This window comes from Sceloporus undulatus, chromosome 9, assembly GCF_019175285.1.
Source record: "Sceloporus undulatus isolate JIND9_A2432 ecotype Alabama chromosome 9, SceUnd_v1.1, whole genome shotgun sequence".
In the NCBI taxonomy this organism is placed as follows: Eukaryota; Metazoa; Chordata; class Lepidosauria; order Squamata; family Phrynosomatidae; genus Sceloporus; species Sceloporus undulatus.
The window spans coordinates 17,792,552-17,805,174 of NC_056530.1; the positions used below are offsets into that span (position 1 = coordinate 17,792,552).

Genomic DNA, 12,623 nt, shown 5'->3' on the forward strand with positions numbered 1-12,623 from the left:
GTGGTAAGATTGTAACTGTACATAAAAAATAAAATTACCCCCCCCCCCAAAAAAAAACCCCACAACAACAACCCAACAACGCTGGAACTAGTTTTCATCCAGCTGGCACAACAAATCTGTTCATTTTAAAATGCCAGAAAGCACTCCTGCTTAGTTTTGTTGTACCTGATGAATACACAATTCCAGATTCTACATTTATATAAATAAATCATTATTATGATTATTTATTCTCTGCTGATCTGTTCCCTTGCCTTTGCTCATCCTTTGAGTAGTGCTGCAGTCCTCTGCCTTTTCCATCCATCACTAGCTCTTCTCATGTGTGCTTGAATTATGGGGAAAGAGCTCATAATGGCTCTTCCTTACTTTTATGATTTCCTACATAAAGTATGGGTTAAGAGCCCCAATTTCCTACAAGGAGTCACTGTGAGGCCTCTTGCAAAAAGTAAAGGTGTATTCTTCTTTCCTCTACTGCAGTGAACCTCACTTCTCTCTCTCATGGTTGCTCATTCTTTCTTCCTTTCTGTTAAGTAACTACCCACTCTCCCACCGGCTTACCTTTTTAGAGAAAAGGAAGGCGATGCTACCCAGGATGAAGCAACAGAATAGTGTAACAGAAAAGGAGAGGCCCATGAAGTCAGGTTCTTCGCTGGCCTCAGATGGTATGATGACAATGGTCTGGGGAGATGAATGAGATGGCTTTTGGTGACATCTTCCTTTAGGTGGCCCAGTAAAAAGCTTTAGCATATCATAATGGACTTTGTTGGGCTGGTTTTCAAAATACGGGATCAGATTCCAATTATCAACGGGCACATCTTTTATGAGCATCTCATACTTGGAGAAGCCCATTATGCAGCTTTGCTCTCTGCCTTTGTTTGCAGTTCTTCTTTGTTGCTCCTTTTTCTTTTTTGGTGGCCACAGGTAGCTGCTGGAATTCCTTCTCTCTCTCCTCAGTTGGACCTTTAGTATCTTCCTTCAGCCTTCCTCTTCTCCTGTGGGCTTGATCTTCCTTTCCTCGGATGCTTCTCTACTGCTAGAGTGTGTACCTTGGTTTGGCTGTCTCCTTACAGACACTGACGTAGTGCTCAAGATCTTGGACAAAACAATTCTTGCCAGGAAAAAAGAAAGAAAGAAAGAAAGACAGTGCGAGGAGAAAGGACCGAGGGAATCAGCAATAAACCAGGCAGACAGTTTTGTATGGTATGAGGATATTCTGGGAATGGTTTCACTTTTCTGATCCTTTCCATGCGGATGGAGCCAAAGATGAGCAAACACATGAAGGGACGCACACACATTTCACAGCTGAAAGTAGGGACATAATTCTGGTGCAAGGCTAGGGGGAATAGGACACTGTGGATGTTGTTGGACTCTAGTCGCCATCGGTTTCAGCCAACCTGGTTGATGGTGAGGGATGATGGGAATGGTAATCCATCAACATCTAGATGGCACAGCTTCCCCATCCCCATTGTAGTATGTTATTTCTGTGTGGCTGAAAAGCTTTAAATGTTAGTATTCAGCAGAAGAATGGTGTAATGCCCCCAAGTATGGAGTTTATCACACTAGGGCTAATTTTGGTATTAAAGAGACATTAAAGCAAATTTAAACCATCTCACAAGTAAAGGGGAAATGGCATACAATTTTGCAAATGATGATCATGTACATTTGCATTCCATGTGTAATCGTGGATCCTGATCTCCTCTCGATCTCCTTCATGTGATAAATGCCTATATGAGTGTAGATTTATAATATGTGGTGGAGATCAGACAGAATGTGGAAATCCAAAGCATTTCATATGAAATACGATAAAATAAAACCACAGTCTTGTCATCTTTATTTATGTTTCTTCAGGAGACTCTCCACAAAATAGCTTACAAAATACAACTAGATTCAAGTACAGAATCAGTAAAAGAAAAAAATATATGTTGTTCATATTGTGACAGACCACTTCCAGTCCTTGTCATTGATCTTTCCTGGTGTTGTCCTTTGGCTACAAATTATGAGGACATGCAGTCCGCTGAAGAGCCTCAAGAGGAAAGAATGAACCTGAGAAGGTGGTTAACACATGCTGGAGACATGGAGCTTGGAGGAAGGAAATACCTTTTTGGACAACAAGTCCCAGAATCCCCACGTAGTATGGTCAGTTGGGAATTGCAGCCCCCCCCAAAAGTCACTTTCTCAAACTATGTGATGGAAGCATGTCTCTTCTTGGTGGCAGTTGGCAGGTAGGAGATCCCATCTTGCTTCTCAGAGGCAAAGCAATGGGGTTGAACAATGTGCAAGCCTGCCTTGGTTGTTTCTAGTGAAAGAGGATAGCAACAAAAGATGAAAGATATACTGTGCGCCCGCGTCATATGTGGGCGCAATATACACGCCTTTCAGCATATGCTGAAAGCCACTCCGGAAAAAGACATGGTGTGCTCTGGAAGAAGTAATGGGGTATGCGCCTGTGGCACATGCCACACTGTTGTGCCACGGCACGTCACAAGCACAAGCCACATTATTTTTAATGGGGCTCCACCATACACAGGATTTCCCTTACGCAGTTTTATGTGATTCCCCCCTTAGATCATGGTAAGACAGACAGCATGCTTTTAGCATCAGGTCAACATCAGTTAAGGAAACCCGTGAAGCAAGAAGCTTCAGGAAAAAGGTGTGGTCCAGTGGGAAAAGAGATAAAGAAAAAGCAGAGGAAGAAAAGCAGAATAATAGACACAATGAGCAAAAGAAGGGGCAGAGAGGAACAGTGTCCTGAACTGCAAATCTATCACTAGGTAGATCCCCAGATGTAGCTTGTTCACATATTCCATTTCTAGACATCTGGCCAAGAAAACATGGGATATGCATGTGAACCAGTCCTTAGCAGATCCTCTTATGAAAACATTCAGAGTGGAAGACATTGGTCCAAAGACTTTCTTTGTTTTGTAGTTAAGCTGGGAGGTCTTTGAAGAAGATGAACTTCAGGGTTGAGATGTCGAGATAGTGAAAATTACATAACAAACTACCACCACTATAATGATACACAAAATAATGAAAAAGACCCCCACTCCCAGTGCTGAGTGTGCCAAGTTGCGGGCCAGGATGGAGTTTTTCTGAGCCGTCGTGAAATCTCCAGTGCGGTTGGCTTTTCGGGTCTGCAGAGAAAGAGAAATAAAGAATGGATCCGTGAAACATATGCAAGTGAAGATGAGTGAGTATCCCTGGTACTGAATGAGAATTGATGAAGGTAGATGTCCAAATATCAGGCTGGGGGTGTTTTGTACCATATAGCAATACCAATAGCAGTAGCAGCTTGCAGCATTCCAACTTTTAGAAGAAAAAACAATGGCCAAGATCCTGCATCACACAGACATAGCATACAATTTTTGGATGTGAAATATTTTATTCCCATCCTCAAGTGGGTTTCTTTTTAATTCTGATACATTCCACAACAATATATAGGCCTGTTACAGACTGCCAAAATAAAGCTGCTTCGGGTCTCTTTGGTGGTATGCTATTTAAATGATGCATGGGTCCTAAGAGTTCGGAGGTTGTGCCAAAGCCACACTCCATTCCTAAGCACTGGAGTGCAGCTTTGGTGCAGCTTCTGGATTCTTAGGATGCATGCAGCATTTAAACAGCATACCTCCAAAGAGATCGGAAGCAGTTTTATTTTGGCATTCTGTAACAGGCCGTTCTCTTCTTTCCTTTGGATTTTTTTTTGAGAGATATACAGTCCTCCCTCTGTTCTCACAGTGTTTGGACTCGTGTCCCTTGCTTATGCGCGAGGGACAAATGGAAGAGGAATGAATGGGGAGTGCGCCCCCACATGCCCATACCTATTTTCAAGCCAATGGGGCTTGAATATATGCAAAACTCCATTTTTGCGAGGGGGGTCTGGACCGGATTCCCGCGGAAAATGAAGAGTGACGGTAGTACTATAGCATGTAAGTGAAATTTCACTTTTGCACTATAAATCTAGAGTGGAGAGAATCTGCCCTTTGCACCATAAGACCACTTGGGCAAGCCATGCCCCAGTTATAGAATCATAGAATCATAGAGTTGGAAGAGGACATGGATGAGACAACTGGTGAATCCCAGCAAATCCCAAGGAGCTATATTCTGAGAACTAACACTTCTTCAAATCAGTTTGTAAGAGCATAGAAATCCTTTTTAAAACCCTGCATTTTACATCCTCTTTCCAAACCTGTCTTTATTCTAGATTTTTTGTGCAGGAGTATTCCAATTGCTTAAATTTTCTCTATTGCAACATAGGTTATATGTTTTTAAGTGATATGTGTTGTATTTAATCTGTTGCTGCTTCTTTCCTCCATCCATGGGGAAAGGTAGTTAATAATAATAATAATAATAATAATAATAATAATAATAATAATAATAGCAGTAGAGAGCTGGTGTGGTGTGATGGTATGGATGGTTTGAGCACTGGATTATGTCCTTGGAGACCAGGATTTGAATCCCTGCTCAGCCATGGAAGCCTACTGAGTGTCTTTGGGCAAGTCACAGTCTCAGAGGGAGGCAAGGGCAAACCGTCTCTGAACAGATTTTGCCAAGAAAACCTTCTAATAGGTTCACCATAGAGTTGCCATAAGTCAGAAATGACTTGAAGGCATAGTTTTTTGTGGGTTTTTCGGGCTATGTGGCCATGTTCTAGCTGAGTTTCTTCCTGATGTTTCACCAACATCTGTGGCTGGCATCTTCAAGATGCCAGCCACAGATGCTGGCAAAAGGTCAGAAATAAACTCTTCCAGAACATGGCCACATAGCCTGAAAAACCCACAAAAAACTATGGATGCTGGCCATGAAAGCCTTCGACTTCACGACTTGAAGGCACACAACAACAAATAAGACATGATTTCCACTTTTTCTTCCCCAAAATATGAGTTAACAGAGATTTGGAGTTTGGAAGCATTTTTCTGGCATTTCGTTCCACTTGGGCATAAAATGCATCTGAATATGCACAAAAATATCAACTGGAGTTTTTTTTTTGCAGGAGCGCTTTGGATTCTACCAAAGGATTTTGGCGATTGAAGGAATGAGATTTGGGACTGCACTGTGCCACAAATTCCTCATTCTGTTGCCTATGATTGACTATGTCCCAACCCACCATTAAAGTCCTCCTGAGGTATAGTTTTCTACCATATCCCCTCCAGACTGAAATTTTATTCTTGTTACACAGTGCCATTACTGTACCCTTTGTCGCAGCTCCATAAAATAATGCATGAAAAAAATATATGAAATAGAACGATTATTACTTGGCTCTCCTTGCATGGTCGCCCAACATGCCTGTCTGCTTGGTTAGGTATCTCTCCAGCTGCTTTATTATTGGGCTTTCCCTCATACTTATAACTCAGCATCCTTCATTCTCACACAGAGGCTCACCTGAAGAGAGTAATACAAGGAAGCAAAGCCCAGGGGAATACAACAGAAGGTGGAGGTAAATATGGAGTAGGCCAGGTAATCCGGTGCCTCGGTGAGTTGGGCAGCTGGGATGGTGACAGGCTGTGAAGGTTGTACAGATGGACCTGGGCTGAATCCTGTAGTAGGTGGGATATAGTAAGGCTGGTACTGGGGTGGCATGGGAGGAGGTGTCCCATAGTCTATGGCAAGAGCTGGTCCGGCTGGAAATTGTAGCACAGGAGGCCTTGAAAAGAACTGCTTTTCATACTTAGGAGGCTGATCCATAGTCCAGGTTCTCTCCTTTGCAATTGTGTAATTGCAGTCTCTCCTCCTTTCTCGGTTTTCCACGTTCCTTTTTTCCTCCCAATCTGCTAAGCTGCTTGGAGTTCTGATTTATTTCTCTTGGTTTTGTATGATCAGTCTTTCTTCTCTTTTTGCTTTCCTTCTTTTGCAGTACCCAGTCAACCACTTCAAATCTTCTTCGGCGTGGATGCTCACATGAGAAGATAGGCAGTTCTTCTCCACGTAAAAGTTGTTCAGGCTCTTGGAGAGGTGGACTTCTTCACTGCCCCAAACTGGCTGTAGGACTGAGTGATTGAGTCACTTCTTTGTCCTTCACCCGGAACAATAAGAGGCCAGGATGACAAAGGAGGCAATGAATAACCCAGGCAAGCAGACTGATGTTGGGTGGCACCCCAGATAAGGGGGAGAGATATTTTTGAGGAGCCAAGGGCTACAATCTCACTTTCGTAAACATACTATAGGAATGGGCAAACACACTACTCTATAGAACTTAGAATCATAGAATCATAGAGCTGGAAGAGACTGCAAGGGCCATCCAGTCCAACTCCCTGCCATGCAGGAACTCTCAATCAAAGCATCCCTGACAGATGGCCATCCAGCCTCTGCTTGAAGACCTCCAAAGGAGACTCTATCACCCTCCAAGGGAATGTGTTCCACTGTTGAACAGCCCTTACTGTCAGGAAGTTCCTCTTAATGTTGAGGTAGAATCTCTTCCTGTAGTTTGCATCCATTGTTCTGTGCCCTATTCTCGGGAGCAGCAAAAAACAAGCTTGCTCCCTCCTCAATATGTCATCCCTCCAAATATTTAAACAGTGCTATCATATCACCTCTTAACCTTCTCTTTTACAGACTAAACATACCCAGCTTCCCAAATCATTCCTCGTAGGGCATGGTTTCCAGACCCTTCACCATTTTAGTCATCCTCCTTTGGACACGCTCGTTTTCATACCTTCCACTATTTCACAGCTGAGAACCGGGATGGACTTCTGAAAAAAATATATCTTCACAGAAAGGGTTACAGATATACATCAATTAATAAAATAGATGTGTTCTGGCACATTATTTCTTTAACATAAAATAAGGTACCAAGGGAAGAAGTAACATGGGAAGAATAGGGATAAGCTCCTACACTGCAAATGAATGAATGAATGAATGAATAGAACAGCAGTTCAGTGTGTTTCCACAAAATTTTTATTCAGAACTAACAATGTGCATATGTGAAATGAAATAACCAGGTCAGGTAAGCCTTGCATAAGTATACAAAAACATTTGTTTGACTCATATAGATCTCTTGAAGGATCCTTTCAAAATGCAGGAATGCCTTAAAAAATCAATGTAGTAATCTATATGAGTACAGTTCTATGTAGCTTCTTGGGATGGGTCCCTGAAAGCCTGAACACAAAGGATTAGCCTATATTCTACGGAGCTAGGAGAGGGCTTTGGGAATTCCCTGCATCTACATCTTGTTTGTGTCTTTTGTCCACTCTTTCCACTGGCACAATTTATCTGCTCTATACTGTTAAACATGTAAGTTTTAGTTCCAGTAAATCTTTTGTAAACAACATAAAGAGTTAAATCTCCCATCTGGTCAGTAGCTATGGATGCCCGAAAGTCTTTGTAACAAAGCATCTTTGCTCCCAGAGGTTTCATTAACTGAAGTATATTTGTACTTTGTGAGCCTCTTGCTTCCACTAGTTCATATTGATGGAAGCTCTTCATGTGGTATTTATAGACTCCGCAATAACCTTGTGCTCCACTGATGGAAAAGTGCTGGAGGGAGGGAGAGTGGTTCATTTCAGGCCAGGGTGAACAACTTGTGGCCCTCCAGATGCTGTTGAACTGAACTCCCACCCTCCCACTTCATTGGCTATGGAGACTACGGCTGATAGGATTTGCAGTTCAACAACATCTGGAGCACCACATGCTGCCCACCTCTGATTTAAGGGCATGTTAGGAAGAAAAGTCATTAGTTCATATAGTACTACCTGCTCAAAGCTACACCTCAGCAGATACAAAATAGGAAAAAGCAGTCTGCAGCATCATTCTATGATGCTTTGGTCCAGTCATCCCCAAACTTTGGTCCCCCAGATGTTTTGGACTTCTGCTTCCAGAGTTCATCACTGTTGACCAAGCTAGGTGAGCTTTCTAGGAGCTGGAGTCAAAACACCTGTAGGACCAAATTTTGGGAACCACTCTGTTAGTGTTTGTATATACATAGTGTTTGTATATACAATTATAGGCATAACTGTGGCGAGAGTTTGGGACACATGGTTACTTAAAACTTTCCTACAACATCAGCTCTTGCAATGGACACAAGAAATCACATTCCTTTTATGAGGATTGATCAATTTTATGTTACTGCTACCTCACATTTGCCCAGAACACTGCCAGGAGTGGCTGACTTATGCAGAAATACTTTCTGCTTGACCCCATATTATCCAAAATACCTGGGTCCTGAGAGGACACTGACAATCAATATCTAAGAGGGGAATTTTATTAGCTCAGTTACAGCAGCTGAGAGGCCTTCAGCAACTTAAAAGTAGTGATCAAGTCTGTCTATACCAGTTCTGAGAAACCAAACTCCAGAGTGCAAGTTCCAAACAGTTTTATTTGTGAATCAAAGGGAACTCCAGTGCCATAGCCCAATGCTCAAACCACTATACCACACTGGTTCTCTTGCAACCTGGCACTGTTCACTAAAGGCCTGGATTTTTTGCCCTAAAGTTCTGCAATATGGGGATAAAATTCTAATGGCACAATGAAACATTACTTTCTTATAATATTTGTTAGTAGTCTGAATGGAGGAAATACAGAACTAACATATAAACACCTGATTTCCATTCTGCTTGGAGCTGCTAGAGCTGAAATAATACGACCCTAGAAAACCATAGAAGGATTCTCTAAGGATTCACCTACACTGCAGAAATAATGCAGGTTGACACCACTTTAACTGACATTGCTCCATTCGACAGAATCCTGAAATTTGGAGTTTTGTGAGGCCACCACACTCTACAGGGCATGGACCTGTCATATAGACTTATTATGTGGCAAGGGCAGTTAAGTTCTAGATTGGATTTACATAGCTCCAAACTGGCCCTTTCCATTTGCTCCGTTTGTTTGTTGTTAACTGCCCTCGAGTCAATCTTGACCTATGGCAACCCTGTTGATGAGACATCTCCAAGATCCCTTGTCCTCCACTGCTCTGCTTATAGTTTCTGCAAACCCATACCTGTGACCTCCCTAATAGAGTCTGTCCATCTAGCATACGACCTTCCTCTCTTTCTACTCCCCTCCACCTTTCCTTGCATTATTGTTTTTTCCAATGAATTGTGCCATCTCATAATGTCTCCGAAGCACTACAGCTTCAATTTTGTCATCTTGGCTTCCAGGGAGATCTCTGGCTTGAACTGGTCTAGGATCCATTTATTTGTCTTTTTGGCTATCCAAGGGATCCTCCAACACCACATCTCAAATGAACTGATTTCCTTCTTATCTTGTTTCTTAACTGTCTAGTTTTCATATCATATTGAAGAACACCTTTTATGTTCATCCTGGTTGAAGTTTTATTTTGGTCTTAAACTGAGCAGATCCACTGAAATCAATAGGATATACATAAGTGGTGACTAACAATCCCCAGTGCGCCTGTATGGGATAGTGGTTTGAGTGTGGGGCTAGGACTCTGGGAGACCAGGGCCTGAAACACTGCTTGGCCATGGAAACATACTTGGTGATCTTGGGCAAGTCACACACTCTCACCCTCAGTGGACAGCAATGACACACCCGCACTGAACAAACCTTTTGAGCAGCATAGGGTCACCATAAATCAGAATCTACTTGGAGGCACATGAGGATGATGACAACAAGCCCCACATTTCATTGCGTCTACTCCAATCAGAATTGAAGTTAGATGTTGCTTAGTGGTTTCTGCTCTCTTTTGCACACTGTGCTACTGACTCTTCTCCTCCACCCCTTCTTCTAGTGAGTTTTAGATCTTTTCCCAACCAGTCACCAGCCCTGGCCCTAGAAGGATACAAGGGAAATTGAATAGGCTGCTGTTTGGTCTACGTATTTACAGTGCTAATTAAAAAAAAAAAACCCAGTGTGTGTTTGGTAAGTCTTATGTCAGTGCAACAAGCAAATAGCAATGATAATCTTTACATCCTGTTGGCACTGAGGACAGTTTATGGATCTAATCTAATCTAACCTGATTATAATACGAACGTCCCGGAACACCAGTGCTCCACTGGGTTTTCCCCTTTCAGGGTAGTATTAACATAGAGCTTTATGGACTCACACATGGAATACGTACTATGCAAATATACTAGGCCAATGAACTGGTTATAGCACTCCCCTTTGATGAAACAAGGAAGCATTTAATTTTGTCGAAGAACAATGCTTCATCTTTGGGTGCTAGTTTGCTGCCAAGGACATATGGCCAAGTCCAATAAAGCAGTTGGCAACTCCATAGACCCTAGTGACACTGGCAGGCAGCTTGTTGTCAGTTTTGCCTTCTTGCAGGGACTTGCAGGGCAGGGGAACACTATCCATATATCCTATCCATGATAATGGAAATATGCTTAAATATGAAGACTCTTAGTAGCACAATGAATGCTTAGAAGAGGCCTCAGCGTGTTTCATTTAATGTTTAGGTTTGTTGTTGTTCTTGTTGACGTGTGCCTTCAAGTTGTTTCTGACTTAAGACAAACCTAAAGTGACTCTATTATGGGGTATTTTTTGGTAAGATTTTTTTGATAAGAGGCTTGCTTTTGCCTTCCTCTGAAGTTGAGAGAGTGTGACCTGCCTGGGGTTACCCAGTGGGTTTCAACAGCTGAACCAGAATTCAAATCCTGGTCTCCAGAGTCATAGTCTGACACTCAAACTACTATACCACTTTGGTTTTCTGGTTTCAGGTAGACTTTATTATTCCTGGAATGGCTCAATAACGATTGCTGTCTTAGTATTTCTGGGCACATGATCATTTAATACACTTGTTACTGATAATGTTCAAGGAAGCTCAATTATATAGGAGTCTTGGGGTGTATCCACACTGCAGAAATAAAGCATTTTGACATCACTTTAACTGACATGACTCAGTGCTATGGAATTCTGAGATTTGTAGCTTTAGGAGATATTTAGCCTTCCGTGTCAGAGAGCTCTGGTGCCCCACCAAACCACCAATTTCTGATTTGCATAGCACTGAGCCATGGAAATTAAAGTGGTGTCAAACTGCTTTATTTGTTTAATGCGGCAGCTGCCTTGATAGTCCAATTTTTTTGCCAGATCATTTTAAGGTGTTTTCCCACCCAAACACTTCTTGGTCTTTGAGGGGGGATGAGATTTCACTACTCCTCTGTTCTGGGGGTCCATGGGCACCTTTCCTTCTACACGAGAGCTAGAAAGCATCAAAGAAGCTTTTTCAAGTTTGGCCCATATCATCATCTGGATTGCAATGGACCTGTGCTGGAGATGATAGGAATCATAGTCCAACATGTCTGTAGGGTGCCAGATGGGAGTAGGTTGTTGTAGACCTGCTGCCATAGTGCGCCAAAGTGGGGATGGGATCAAGAGAGGACTTGCTAATCGGTGTCCCATTTTCTCATGTTTACTCATGGTTGCTGAAGGTTCTTAGCCTGAAACACCGAATGAGTGGAATGAGAAAGAATTGTTATCAGTGGATTATGGAACACACATGTATGTGTATGTGTGTGTACTGTATGTGGGTGTGAGTATTAGGCCACTAAATGTCCCAATACTGCTCCAGTGACATCACTCCACATTTATAACTGTCCCTTGTAAAATCGTGTAGATTATGTAGACCACATGGCCTGAATTGTGTCTATAGTCCCAAACAGAGTAACCAAATCAGTGGGAATTGCCTGTGTATTAACTCCCCATTCAACACTTGACTTGATGGGTCTATTCCAGTCGACAGTCACCAATTGTATTCAGCACATAATGTCCTTTATGTTTGGTTAACAATTAACCTATCTTGTTCCAATTCATACAATTACCTCTGTTTGATCCTCCTGAAAAGGTCAAAATTCCAGTCTATCAAGGACACTGAGATGACACATATTGGTTAGACACAGTTTCCAGAGCTTGGATGTTTCTTTTTTCCTTTTGGCCCAACTCTTGTAAATTTCCTAGTCAACATGGGCAGTGCCCACACTGGCATGGGGTTCTGGGAACTGCAGCCCAAAAAGTAACTTTCCCAGACCAAGTGCTCCTAGGCAATGTTCAAACTCAGGATGGATGGGTGGGTGGCTGAGATAAATTCTAAAAGACTCATTCTTTGATTTTCTCTAATTTTAGGCAAATCGTGCCCTCCTCAAGATAACTCTGAGATAACAGTAAAGGGAGGCTGTAGCAAAATGTAAGGGGTGGGACGTTCCAGTACAGTTATCTCTATGCCACAAGACCATTTACTCTACTTTCTTCTTGGGTCAGGCTGTGGTTCAAGACACAGAAACAGGGCCTAGGGAGAAAAGTGATAACAATCATGTTCTTGGAGATCTCTACTCTATCTGCCGATCAGAATGGTGACTGCAGCCAAGACATAAGAAGACCACTAGGGTTGGGAAGGACATCTATGAAAGAACTAGATAAGATTTTAAAGGAGTAAAGACATACAACTGAGCACTAAAGTCAGATTCATCCAAGCCATAGTATTCCCCATCACCATGTACAGATGTGAGAGTGAGAGATAGGAAAAACTCATTTGAGATGTGGTGCTGGAGAAGAGTGCTGACGATGCTGCGGACAGACAAAAAGACAAACCAATGGGCCCTTGAACCGACCAAACCAGAACTCCCTCTGGAAGCCAAGATGATGAAATTGAGACTATCGTACTTTGGTCACATCATGAATCACTTGAAAATATATTAATGTTTGGAAAGGTGGAGGGCAGTAGAAAGAGAGGTAGACTCAGT

General features: G+C 42.4%; 1 protein-coding gene and 1 long non-coding RNA gene across 2 annotated transcripts in view; one reads left to right on the forward strand and one right to left on the reverse strand.

Moving 5' to 3' along the window:
* Positions 1-6,255, forward strand: part of LOC121916002 — a 13,633-nt gene extending 7,378 nt beyond the window's left edge. The window contains exons 2-4 of the long non-coding RNA XR_006100782.1: positions 2,923-3,184; positions 4,985-5,116; positions 5,846-6,255. This is a non-coding gene — a long non-coding RNA (uncharacterized LOC121916002). The remainder of the gene's footprint in view (positions 1-2,922; positions 3,185-4,984; positions 5,117-5,845) is intronic.
* On the reverse strand, positions 2,745-5,589 carry LOC121915997 (interferon-induced transmembrane protein 2-like). The gene is made up of 2 exons (XM_042440701.1): positions 5,374-5,589; positions 2,745-3,128 (listed from the first exon to the last, which is right to left on the reverse strand). The coding sequence occupies exons 1-2, from the start codon at positions 5,569-5,571 to the stop codon at positions 2,955-2,957; spliced, it is 372 nt and encodes a 123-aa protein (XP_042296635.1). The 5' UTR covers positions 5,572-5,589; the 3' UTR covers positions 2,745-2,954.
* Positions 6,256-12,623: the final 6,368 nt, after the last annotated feature.